The 13720-nt window shown below is 43.0% G+C and overlaps 2 protein-coding genes across 2 annotated transcripts in view; one reads left to right on the top strand and one right to left on the bottom strand.

The window, feature by feature from the left end:
• The first annotated feature begins 2601 nt into the window (after positions 1-2601).
• Positions 2602-13720, top strand: part of TDRD9 (tudor domain containing 9) — a 119727-nt gene continuing 108608 nt past the window's right edge. Inside the window, exon 1 of the mRNA XM_018556116.1 lies at positions 2602-2756. Within this exon, the coding sequence (XP_018411618.1) occupies positions 2602-2756 (155 nt within the window). The remainder of the gene's footprint in view (positions 2757-13720) is intronic.
• RD3L (retinal degeneration 3-like) lies at positions 8454-12722 on the bottom strand. The gene is made up of 3 exons (XM_018556269.1): positions 12459-12722; positions 10969-11284; positions 8454-8917 (listed from the first exon to the last, which is right to left on the bottom strand). Exons 2-3 carry the CDS (start codon positions 11265-11267, stop codon positions 8626-8628), a joined length of 591 nt encoding a protein of 196 aa, XP_018411771.1. The 5' UTR covers positions 11268-11284; positions 12459-12722; the 3' UTR covers positions 8454-8625.

Genomic DNA, 13720 nt, shown 5'->3' with positions numbered 1-13720 from the left:
ATAATAATAATATTAGTAATACAATTATTATTATTAATAATAATATAATAATAATAAAAAAGAAACTGATGTATTTAGTATGACCTGTTAACATCCATGTGTCACATTGCATTTTCAATTCATTTTCATTGATTGGGATCCTTGTAAATGCACCAAAAAACACATAAAATTGTGCAAAAATGTTCACGCATGCACTGGCTGAGCCCAATGTGAATGAGCCTGAGTTATCACAGGACTGCATCTGGCCTACATATTGTTACAGGTAGAAGCAATGTTATGATGTCTCCCCCTAGTGGGAAAATAGGACATTACATAAGACAAAAAAAACATGGTGTGACCCCAGTAACATTATTAGGAAATCCCTATCACCCTGCCAGCATGGCACAAGACATCTTCTCAGAGCACCTTTTATTTTATTTTTTAACAGAGGATTTGTTGCCAAAGCATCTGCACTGTATCAGACATATTCTATGTTTATGACACACTGTGTTAATGATCCCAGCCTACAACATTATTTATCACATGCATAAGAGCAATGTAATCCATGAGACCAACCTGTGGCAAGGCATCCTTGTACGTAACAAAAGGGGTGTATTTATGGAACGTTTCCAGAGTGAACAGTTCTGCGAATGTTTGCGTTTTAGATTCGCACTGCGTTATGGCCATTAGATGGAACTTAGTGGCATAGCAATTTCCACAACACAGGCATCACTTGTACATGCATCGATGAGATGCAGCGCTATTGACTCTAAATGACACCACAATACACCTTGTCAAAGGACATGCGTTTCAGCTCAGTGAACTAACATGCATGGCCTAAAAATGGTGCACCATCTTTTGGCAGCACAGTGCACCGCATGTTAGTGCATCGGCTAGGTGTGTCAAGTATTTTACATTATTTACATCATTTTAGTGGTATTATAAAGAAGACAATTTACAGAATACAATTTGGAAGAGGAGACTGAGGATTTATAAAGTGCCTTTGTTCCCAGACTGAAAGAATAAAAACAAACAACAATGCACCGAGGTTCTTCTAGGATATGTGGCAGATTTTTCAAAACAATAAAAAAGTGCTGCTGTTGTTTCTAGTAACCATAATCTAAAATCTTCAGGATAACGGAGATTGCTATGGAAACAGTTCCAGGCTTTTATCAGTTTTGGGCCCCTCAATTCCATCTCAGCTGGGGATCCATAGACTGATCCCCTACTATATCAGATCAGAAATGGATGTCTGTTCAATTCAGTTTTTTTTCTCCATCTTGTGATAGCGTAAGAACGGACCCATGTAATCCCTCAATCTTGTGATAGACCAAGAACGGGCCCATGTAATCCCTCCATCTTGTGATAGCGTAAGAGCGGACCCATGTAACCCCTCCATCTTGTGATAGCGTAAGAACGAACCCATGTAACCCCTCCATCTTGTGATAGCGTACAAATGGACCCATGTAATCCCTCCATCTTGTGATAGCATAAGAACAGACCCATGTAATCCCTCCATCTTGTGATAGCGTAAGAACGGACCCATGTAACCCCTCCATCCTGTGATAGCGTAAGAGCAGACCCATGTAATCCCTCCATCTTGTGATAGACCAAGAACGGACCCATGTAATCCCTCCATCTTGTGATAGCGTAAGAGCGGACCCATGTAATCCCTCCGTCTTGTACTTGAGGAACAATGGACCCATGTAACCCATCCATCTTGTGGTAGACAAGGAATGGAACCATGTAATCCCTCCATCTTGTACTTGAGGAACAATGGACCCATGTAATCCCTCCATCTTGTACTTGAGGAACAATGGACCCATGTAATCCCTCCATCTTGTGATAGACCAAGAACGGACCCATGTAATCCATCCATCTTGTACTTGAGGAACAATGGACCCATGTTATATCTCCATTTTGTGACAAGGAACCAGTCCATGTATTCCTTTCATTTTGTGATGGAGGAAGAACAGGCCCATGTAATCACTTTGTAGCCAGATATGTGTTTATATCCATGTACATCAGGCCAAACTTACACCTGATGCAATCTTAATGCATTTGGTCCAACGAATTTGAGCAAACCCAAATATAAACGGTTGCACATCAATTTACATCCTGCGCCATAGGGTTATATCGCAGTCCATTTTAATAAACGCTATTTAGTTTACGGTCTTGCAGATGCCTCAACTTCAATACTATCTGAACCACTGACCAGAAAAAGCAAATATAAGACATTTTCTTTCGTTTTCTACATGCTGGTTCTCGGTCAGCAAAGTGTTGCAGACAGTGGCAGCCAGGCAACTGGCAATTTCAGCATCAAGTCTGCAATGGCATCATCCTATTCATTTTTTAATGGCAGATTTCTGCAGTTAAACCCCAGGCCCCGCCCCCCTCTTCCTCCACCAATCAATTCTCAGCTGCTGCGGAACCTGCAATTCCCGCCAGTACCTTCTCAGAGGGACCCTACACGTGCGCCGTGCTGTCAGCATACTCCGCCCACTCCTGGTTTGCGGGCAGCCCCGGGGAGTTTGCGCCAGAGGGCTGGTCACGTGGCAGGGTTTCCTCCTCTGCTGCTGTTGCGATTTGAGCTCCGTGCGGGAGGGACGGGAAGCGGCAGCCATGCTGAAGAAGCTGACAGTGGAGCAGATCGCCGATTGGTTTACCATCGGCAAGGAGGTGTCCGGGGTCAAGTTACTGGGCACCTGTGAGGAGCCGAAACGTGCGCCTGAGCCCGGGGAAGATGAGGAGCAGGACAGCTGTCAGAGGGCCATGGGGTACGTGAGGCTCAGGTGGAAGATGGAGTACCTGGGGACCCCGGGCTGGCCTTGCACATGAGGACGGCTATATGCACGCACACATTGAGGCCTAGGGCCTGTCACTACATTTGCTTCATATGTACTTGTAATATGGTAGATATGTTTGGGGACCTGTATAGGCCCTGGGGTGGGTATTGCAGTCAACAGGATCAATTCACAAAGCTGACACCAGGATAAGGATTCTTGTATTCGTTTATTAAATAGGATACAGCACCACTGACATTAGTAACGTGATGATGTGTATCCCTTCCCAAATCCTCTCCTAATGCCTCTGGATACACCCCACAGTCAGCGTTCGTTTCCAGCAGCCCGCACGTTTACCGCAATGCCCCCTGCCCAGAGCGCAGGGGATCGCATATATAAAGTCTCCTTGAATTCTGGGGTGGCAGGGAGCGTAGCAATGCCATTCAAGTCAATGGCACTGCCGACATGCCCCCCTACTGCAGTAAAAAAATAGTGTATGTGTGATTTTTTTTTTTTGCGATCCCACTGCACTAGAATGCAGGGCATTTTAATACCATGCGTTCCTGTGCGGCCTATCGTACTGCGCGCGGGGGAGGGGTGTGTGTGTGTGTGTGTGTGTGTCTGCAGTGCCTGTGACTTTTAATGGCACTGCCACAGTCCAGAATGCAAGGAGACTATATATGCGCTCCGGGCATGGGACATTGCGGGAGATGTGCAGGCTGGTGGAAACAAGCCCTGACTGGGGGGTGAACGCCGATAATCATGCCTCCGGATATACCCCACAGTGACTGGGGGTGAACGCCGGCGATGATGCCTCCGGTTACTGCGACTATCACTGCATTTTAGAACAATAATTTGATTAAATAGAGAAGGGAGACAGGCAGCAGTGCTACTCTATTACACGGCTAGTTGCTGATGTTTACCCCCAGAGCACTGGGAGATGGTTGCTCTGGGCTTTATCTGGTGTCATTAAGCCTGTGTTCACACCTCCATTCACACACAGCGGTATCCTAAATAGCGTGTTGCTATAGCCGGAACATGTGGCATTTTCCCAGAAAATTGCATTTGGCCTTTTTTGCGGGACGCGCGTTTTCGTACCATGTGGAAGCCGCCCTAGTGTGAACAACACACATTGGTAAGCATTATTTTTTTATGTTTGCGTGGAAAATCGCTAATGTGGGAACGGAGCCTTACCCTTGTAGTAGGTTCCTCCCTGCACGGTGAGGGTTAACTGCTCGTTAGGTCAAGGGGGTACAAGAGGAGGCATTACTTGCCTTAGCCCCTCTCTGGTGTGCTCTTTTTCTCCCTGATGTTCCAAGCTCTGGGTGCTCCCTGAGTGCCCTCACGTACAATATAGTGCTATTAACCCTGCATTGTATGTGGGGGAGTGGAGTGTGCGCCCTGGGCAGGTTGTGCCCTTAGGGAAGAGGCTTCGTGGGACTTGTTGCACAAATGGAGGGAGACTGCCAGAGCAAGGAGTAAGGTATTACTGCTTTTCTCTGCACCACCAGACGTAGTCGACCTTTACCCCCTTTGACTAAACATTACATCAGCAGGCACCTCTGCATGCTGCTTTGAAATCCTAAACATATTTTTATTTTACCTACAATTTATTTTTCCACTTCCTGGTCCCCTTGGGCACACATGATGTAATCATGTCCAAGTGTTGCATCCTGGGAAGGTTACATCAGCAGAGCATTGCAGGGATATCTCAGGGAAAGGCATTTTCCTCCCCTAAGATGATGTGCACGGTTACATGTCCTAGTCACATGTGCCAGAGTTCCAGGAAGTAAAGGAAGATGGATTCTTCTGCCCTTTGTAAAAATGGCCACTGAGAGAAGACTGGGGAAGAAAAGAGAAATAAGGTATGCACAGAATACAAAGCCGGCAATTATCTGTCTATGTTTGTAGATTGTCATTGCAAATGATTTTTAAAGGCGTCTTTGTTGTTATTTTGAAGATATGAGTAAAGTTCCTCCTTTAAAGAAGAACTCAAGGTGAAACGTTTATTAACCCTTGCAGTGGGGCTACCCCTGCATTGCAAGGGTTTACTGCATGTTTTTGTCTATGTGCTACAAAAGTTTGTACTCGCTTGATCTTAGACCGGTCCTTTCAGCCTCTCTCCCCCTCCGCTGCAGCTATGGTCCCATAAATCATCACGTTCTATACACTGTGTAGAGATGTGAGGATGCTGAGGAACATTACAATGCTGCAGTGGAGGAGAGAGAGGATTCGGGGACCGGAGCAGCAGGGAGTCGACACTGCAAGGGTTAATTAAAGTTTTGCCTGGAGTTTTCTTTAATGAGTGGTTAACCCTTGCAGGGCGGAGCCATGAGTTTTGTTGTGGTTCTTTTTTGTCCTGTACCTGAAGTGGGGCACTCCTGTGCTGCAGGAGTTGGGGCCCATTCACAGCAGCAATATAAGTTATAATTTGTGCCCGCTGGCATGTAATAATAAAAAAAAAAACATTGCATGGTTTACTTTTTAATTATTTTTGTGTCCCAATGAGATGATTAGATTTTCATTCATCCTTAGCTGTGCTGCATAAAAATGCTGCTTGCCCTACTTTTTTGAGCACACCGCTGAAGCTTAGTAAACTGAAATAATAGGACATAAGGCAAATTACCTTGTGTATTGGTACTGCGATGGGCAAACTACCCCGACTCATGGTGTGAATGTTCACAATACAGATTTATGCAGAGCAACGCACAAAAATGTGCATTGACCCTTGAAGTGGCCCGTACAGAAGGAATGCTTTAAAAAAAAAATGCATTGACACAGGAAATTGCAGTGTAAGATTTTTAAGGCATGGCAGCATGCATGCATTTTCTGTTAGAATGCTTTCCCGAAAAAGAAAACATTTCCTTAAAGGAGAACTATGAGGTGAGTGCTTTTCACTCACCTCATAGTTCTAGCCGACCTGTGACAATGAGACTCGTCACAGGTCGGCTCAGTAGATCGGGAGGTGAGCGTACACATACCGGCGTTCGCTCACCTCTCGATCCTGTCACGGCTCTCTGCCGTGACAGGGGAGGGGCTGGATTCCCCTCTCCCCGCTCCGATCCTCCAGCGCGGACTGGAGGAACGGACGGGGGAGGGGGCGGGTACAGCTGGCTTTGCCTCTAGATAGGCAGAGCCAGTTGTCACTCGCGCAGCTGGGCGGATCCGGACATCATTGTCGGGATCCGCTTCAGCTGCGGCGTCTCAGTATACCACAAGCTGTAGCTTGCGGTATACTGAGCTTAAGGTGACGGGAGGAAGCTAGTTTGTGTCCTTCCGTTACCCTAAGGAGAACTATGGGGAAAAGCCTTAACCCCATAGTTCTCTAAGTGTTTAGATCCTATTAACCCTTTTCCCTGCCAAGGACTCTTTTTCTCATTTTATGCACACACAATGCACATTTTGGGCCTGAAAATTACTTATCCCCCAAACATCATATATTTTCAGAAAGCAAAGATACTGTAGAATAAAATGCTGGCAGTTGCAAATTTGTACGACATTAGCGATTTTATCAAACACAAAAATTGAGTTAAAAAATGCACTTGCGTTAATTTTAGTGCCCAAAAACTCAATATAATTCCCATTTTTTTTTTTAGATATAATCGATGCGGGTATGACAAGTAAATACCCAACATGCCCAGTTAAAAAAATTGTGTGAGTCTGTGAAACGGCATCAAAATACGGTACCCCAAATTGTCTATAGGCGACGCTTTAAAGGCCCGTACAGGTCATCAGTCTAGAGATGCCTGTAAATATTGGCCCTAGAATTATTGTTCTCTGGCGCTCGCGGCGATACCTAACATGCAGCGTCATCGTCGTTTGTGTATGTATGCGCCCCAAAACACGCGTTTGCATTAATGTGCGCACACTCGCAGGGGAATAACGTTTAAAAATATATTTTTATATTTATTTTATTTACTTTTTTTTATACTTAATTGCTATCATATAGCTTACAATGTGATAGCATATTAGTAGTCACAGGTACTCTTTTTAAGGTGACACTAAAGGTCCAAAGAACCCCTAGTGTTACCTTTCCACTCTAAGCTATTGGAGCACAGATTGCGCTCCAATAGCTTATTGCTAGGCTTCTGCAGCCGGACCATCACAGCTACTTGACCGGAAGTGATGCAATCGGCATAGCTTCTGCTTTTCTTAAGGTACATTGCTTAATCATTCATGCAATTTTATCATTTTTATTTAAATACATCTGTTGTAGGTACATATCTTATAGTTGCATACAAATGGAGGGACACGGACTATACACCGTTACATTGGTCTGACCTACTGGTACAAAAAATAGTTTCTCTATAGGGTCATACATTGGATATCAGGTATTTTAAAAATAGCTACAGGAACTGGCTAAAAATAGCATTGCTTTGAAAGTTCTGGTTGTATACTTATAAAATATGCATAGGAGTCTTAATGCACATTGCATTCACTTGAAAAAATATCTGCTTAGTTGGAATTTTGTTTTTCTTTTGTAGTTGGAAGCAAATGGATAATCAGCGGATGAATGTACTTTTGTGCACCAGTGTCCCAAATGCCTCCACTCACCCTCATGATAGCTTGCCATAAGCGCAGTCCTCAGATCGAGTGATCATCAGTTTCAATATCGATCTATACCTGGGCCAGGCACCACATCTTCCCTGGGAAATGCCCTAATACTATGTACTAGGGATGCACCAATACTAGTATCGGTGCTGATAAGAGTATTTGGGCGAGTGCTCGCCCCATATGCTCCGATACCTTCCCCGATGCCGGAACTTCTGGTCAGAGGAAGATTTCCTCTGGCATCTTATAAAATATGCATAGGAGTCTTAATGCACATTGCATTCACTTGAAAAAATATCTGCTTAGTTGGAATTTTGTTTTTCTTTTGTAGTTGGAAGCAAATGGATAATCAGCGGATGAATGTACTTTTGTGCACCAGTGTCCCAAATGCCTCCACTCACCCTCATGATAGCTTGCCATAAGCGCAGTCCTCAGATCGAGTGATCATCAGTTTCAATATCGATCTATACCTGGGCCAGGCACCACATCTTCCCTGGGAAATGCCCTAATACTATGTACTAGGGATGCACCAATACTAGTATCGGTGCTGATAAGAGTATTTGGGCGAGTGCTCGCCCCATATGCTCCGATACCTTCCCCGATGCCGGAACTTCCGGTCAGAGGAAGATTTCCTCTGACTGGCCGTGCCGTAGGGGAGCATGGAGCCGGCTTCCGGTACGATCAGGAAGCTGGTTGGTGAGTAATGGCCCGACTTCCTGATCGGCCTGTTTGGCCAGCTTGATGCTGATTGGCTGGGAAGCCAGCTTCCCAGCCAAACAACATTGAGCCAGCTTCCCGGGCAGTCAGGAAGCAGGGCAGCATGTCATTACCTGCCGTCCCGCTTCCTGATTGCCCAGAAAGCTGGCTCCATACCAGCAGAAGCACTGGTATCGGCGAGTACCGAAAGCACAGTATCGGATACCGAAAACGGTATCTGTGCATCCCTACTATGTACATCAGGCGATGACATTTATTATGGAAATCAGGAGCCAGTGCCATAGACAACGAGAGAAAACCTTGAAAGATGGGCACCAGCTTTATATTTTATGGAGTATTGGCTGCCAGCCTCCTAGGATTTGTCTATCCCTGATGTACGTGCAGCTCTTTACCATACAGAGACCATATTTAAAGACACAGATCTTCTTTGTAACCACATGTGTGCAGCAGAGCAGTGCCTGGCGTAGGCTCCAACATCAGAAGCCAGTTGTCTGATCCCTTTTGCTGTAATATGGTATATGAGGGTGAGAGGTGACCTTTTAGCCACTGTTGCATGAAAGTGCACTTCATTCCTTAAGAGTAAACGCTTTCCAATTTAACCGGCAGGATAGTAGTATGGCAAGTTCCAGATTCGGTTTGAGAAATTTGGGAACAAACTCTGTGTATTTCTGTCGACATAGCTGGACACCGTTGGGATTTCCTCTTTGGGTGAGTTAGTATCGCCGGACACTGCAAAGTTTACAGGGCAGTTTGAGTTCCACAAATCCATCAGCTTCACCTGTTGACTCTCTCTCTCTATGGAAGTCAGGAAATCTTTCAGGACTTGTTTGAATATGTAGACAATTTCCCAAGGCAGTACGTCATTTTCTGCCAGAACTTCTCGAAACCTGGAGGCAGACAAAGTCTATTTTATACTTTATGCAGCTTCTAGTGATGTTCATGCATTTGGAAAGATGTAGACAGTCATGCAAAGTGTTAAAGCCATTCAGATAAAAGGCACCAATAGAAGCTTTTAAAGTAACACTTAACTCTCTGTTGTATGTGTGTAGTCCATTGCTCCCCGTGATGGACTACAATTTCATGTTTAGATTTCTAATTTGTGTTAAGATTGTAGTCCATCACAGGAGTGAGCTTGGAGCGGTTTTTACTTTACAACACGCAGGGACTATGGGGAACAAAAGTAGCCCCCCTCCAGAAGGAAGGACAGTGTCAGCACCAATTTAGAGATGATTTGAGGATCTACAGCCGAGTGATGCACAAATATACATTTTTGTTAATAGTTAAGGTACTAAAATGCATTTTTAACTCCTGAGTTTAGTGTCACTTTAAGGGACCATAGGCTAAATATTTAGCAACAGGTGTAGTATTAGCATGGCATGATCTTATCCGAATCTGGCTAATATTTAGGGAACTAACCTGCAAGTTATTGTGAAGGTTTCTTGTATGTTTGCAACAGTTTCCCTGCAGTAAGGCTAGTGATGTTCTGCTCTCCTCCTCCGTAGCATGCTTATAAAAATATATGTTTTTATGGTTGTATTGTTCCCACACATCTGACACATTTGGATGTCAAGGGTTCACTGAAGTTGCATTTGCTTGTCTCCTGGAATTAGCCCACTCGCACCTCAATTTTAACTTGTTATGCAAAAATTTATCATGCTAAATGTATAATACATTACAACTTTTTGTTAGAGCATTGAGTTAAGTATTGTCATTATTATACAGGAGATGTATATGTTCTCACCAACAGTTGGTGCAGCGCTATACAATATAAGGAAGACATTGCAGTTACAGTACAAATCAAGGCGAGATGGTAAGAAGGGCCATAGGCTAATCTTGGTGCACTTTTTCAGAAGGTCTGTTACCAGGCTGGTTGCACAGGTTCACAGATTTTACATTCAAGGGAATCTAAATGGATAGACGTATGGAATCCTCCACTGATGACTTGGTTTTTAAAGCTGCAGGAACTGGGACTGTCATCCTGCTGCTGGTTTCATTACCTAGTGCTTATCACTGATCTAGAACAGAAATGCAGCCACTGAAGTCTCTACACCTGTTCCGGTAACTTTCTAGGTACTAACAGCTCGTTCACACCTGAACGTTTTGTAGCGCGTTCTACGCTCGACGAACGCTCTACAAAACGCTCAAAAATATAAATCCCATTGTATTCAATGGTCTCGTTCCCACCTTGGCGTATTTCCGCCCGTCCCTAACGCTCTACAAAACGGCCCACGCCTGAAAAGGTACAGGTACTACTTTGGGCCGTTTTGTTGCGCGTTTCCATTGGGATACAGCCAAGTAGCCTTTGGAAACGCGCGACGGTCGCGTGACTTTTTTTTTTCCGCGAATCGCGGTAAAAAACGCGCGACAGACGCGCATATGCAATACGCCTAGGTGTGAACGAGACCTAAAGCCAATCCGAGAGTCACTAAAACCATGCTAGTGTTGACACTGCCTACATTTTGTCATTACAGTTTCCCTAGAAAAGGCCAGTGTCCCCTCACCACCTTCCTCTTGCTAAGCAGACTTGTTTTAGTCGTGATATAGTCTACAATCTCAAATTTGTGATTTTTGATATTTGGCAGATAAACACTCCCCCCTACATATTTTTCAGACGTTATTGCTACACATGCATTCACAGCAACCCCAAACTGATCCTATGCACCCTCTCTACTCTTCTCTGTATCCTTAGGTTTGCTTAAAATTTAAAAAAAGAATCTATACAAAGAATACAAAAAAAGTGTTTCCCTGATAAATCATTTACATTCAACTAATTGTCTTGTAAACCACTCGTTTTAACATGTATGCTGACATCTGTTTACTGGTGATACAGTTCTGTCATGTTTTGTTTAGGTTCCCTAAATGAGCTCATGAATGCAGTATATTTTTGGGCATTACGAGTCACTGCTCTACCAATAATTTTTATTTTCCTGTGATATACCTGCTGAGCACTGTCCCTGTGTGACATGGCTGAATCTGAGAGCACAGAACTTCCAGTTGCTTTTGTTCTGTAACGGGGATGCTTGGCTTCAAGCTGTAATCGTTTCTCAGCCAGTTATAATCCGCTCCCGTCTTCTGCGTCCTCTGCTCGTTTTCAATCTCGTGCAGTAACCTTTCACGCTCTCCTAGGTGCCATTGCAGCTCCCTTAGCAAAGTCTTCGTTACAACTTCCGACCCAGGGTACCCAGCGGACTTGTCAGAATCGTTCTTCGACCATTTCATCCAACTGAAAAATGGCATCTTAATGCTTTCCAAAGCTGAAACAAAATGTTATAAGTTCTCGGTCATAAGAGATATTCAATGTCATTGTGCCAGCTATTTATGAAATGAGAAATGAACAATACTAAAAGCAGTGAGCAGTTTGATGCTTACGTATGTGTGCATTATAAAAATATGCTAGTTAACCAGCCACCATGTTTTAAAAAAAAATGTTTTAGCGATTTGGCTGCCTCTGGTATCAAAGCATCTTCTTAATTTCTAACTCCTTCTGCGTCATTACTAATATAAACAACAATAAAAAAAAAAACACAGCCTTGAGGGTGAAACTTCTTTTATAATAGCCAAGCCAAGTGGACAAATTGGGCACAAAGCTCGTCTTTGTTAAACTCAAGACACTAAAAAAATATGAAAAGTCTTTGAGGTTGACCTAACTTGCAAGTGGTTCATCTTTTACTAAAAGTACATATACACAGCATTCAGTTCATGAAACACCTTGTGTAGCTTTAGATAAATCTATAATACAAAAAAAAAGTAGAATTGAAGCTTACCAGTTTTTTAACTCGTTTAACTGTTCGCTGAATATTTCCGTGTTGACTTCTCCTAAAAAATTATATATATTTATATTTAGAAAGTCTTCAGTGGATGCCTGGGAAGGTATAATGCAGTATCATTAGTGTCCAGGGGATCTTGTCCCAATCAAAACTGTCTGTGGCTCTGTATAGTGATGGAGTAGCGATGAAATCCTGTTGAGTGCATCTGAGAAGATTATGGACAGCTGTGTATGGACTGACTGCAGCTTGCAGATGTGGCTGCTCTATAAAGTTGAGCAAGTCACATGATGTTTTTGTGCCCCCCCCCCCGTCTACATGTCACTTGCATTTTAAGTCACTGTAGGTAACTTAATATAGAATACGTTCATTTAAGCTATACCTCTCCAAAACATTACGTGCAAGCTACCGCTCTAAAACTTGTTGACAAGATCAAATATTATATTTTTGAACTTGTTTTATTTGCAGCAGCTGAATCATTTTACCTATTTTTAGGAATAACATGCAAGAATTGTGTATCTGAGTCTGCCAGTTTAGATGCGTGATACACAGCAACAGTTGAAGAAAAGCATATTAAAATGAAGTCAAATGGATGCATCTGTATATAATCTCATGAAGACAAACGCTAAAGCAAAAAAATTAGTTGTTTAAAATGAGATCTTACCAATATTATGATGTGAAAGGGCTAGAATTTGATCCAGTCATTGCCTTTTGGTTCCGTTGGGGTAGTATGTAGAAGGAGACACTGGTTCATGATGATATTCTGTGAACTAAAGGTCTCTGCAGCAGTCTTCCCCCCCCCCTCCTGTTTTTTCCCCTCTTCCGTTTCAGTTATCTAGTCTCTTTTTATTAGTCTGAACCCCAGGCATGAGGAGACAGCTCCACTCCTGACTTCCTTCCGAGATTACTGGTTTTACAGCTTGGAATCTTCTCAGCATTGTTGCATATTTTTTTTTCATTCCCAGAGATGCTGAATTGTTGGCTAACAGAGGCTGTGTTAATGTGCCCTAGATGCCATACAACATAACACATGATGTGCATGGCACTTATTAAAGCAGATATTATACGCTGAAAAAATTCAGATGTCAACATTAATAAGGCTCAGCTGGAAGCTTTTCACATTGCATTGTATATGGTACTATGAAGGTCTGAAGGAGCTGGGCGCATAATGACAGAACTGTCTTTGCAAATTTTAAGACCAATTGAAAGCTTAACTTCTTACCACCTATTTTATTTTATTATATTGATGTAATTTTTTTTTTTGTCTGAAAAATTATTCATAGTAAAATTTAGAGATGGCCACCTACATTTTGAGTGGATTATAACATTCGCAAAGCTTTTCCTTGTATTTTCTTATATATGCAAGCTAAGATCTTGTTGATAAGTCTGGGTCATCGGGAGCATTGGCTGGCTTTTCAAGCCTTTCAATGAAAATCAACATAACGGCCAGTGTTGCCCACGCAGGGGCATTACTATCTGGAAGCAGAAGGATTTTTCAGCTTGATTACTCTCTTCCATAGAAGAACTGAAGGTCCTTAGCTCTGCATCTGTAATGTTGCTAAAGACGGAGGGCAAAGTGTGTGTTTTCTGTGTTTTGTGTTTCCTTTTTTTGATTGTTGTGCAAATTTAAAACTTTCTTATGGGTAGATTTGTCTGTGCATGGTACCCTTAAAAGTACAACACCATTCAAATCTCAGAGTCTCAATATTTTCCACATTTATACAATGCTTAATGCATGCCATACTTGAATGGGAAATTGTGGCACAGAAGTGCAATTCCACCTTTTCATATTATTCTTTTTTTTTATTTAAATCCCATTTTTCCAGTAAAATTAAAGACAACTGGCACATGCACTGTATACAAAAATAGAAAATCATCACTGAGGGGGGGGGGGTTGGAGTTTTACTTTGGGGAGGAGGAAGGCAT

This window comes from Nanorana parkeri, unplaced genomic scaffold (genome assembly GCF_000935625.1).
Source record: "Nanorana parkeri isolate BGI_ZX_2015 unplaced genomic scaffold, ASM93562v1 scaffold12, whole genome shotgun sequence".
In the NCBI taxonomy this organism is placed as follows: Eukaryota; Metazoa; Chordata; class Amphibia; order Anura; family Dicroglossidae; genus Nanorana; species Nanorana parkeri.
This window is presented reverse-complemented; position numbering and strand designations above follow the sequence as displayed.

What these genes read in the sequence shown, in the direction of transcription:
- RD3L (XM_018556269.1), bottom strand. Translation starts at nt 11,267, where the DNA reads ATGCCATTTTTCAGTTGGATGAAATGGTCGAAGAACGATTCTGACAAG. An exon ending in ACAGGGACAGTGCTCAGCAG is followed by an intron (nt 8,918 to 10,968) that starts GTATATCACAGG and finishes GTCTGCCTCCAG; the next exon opens with GTTTCGAGAAGTTCTGGCAG.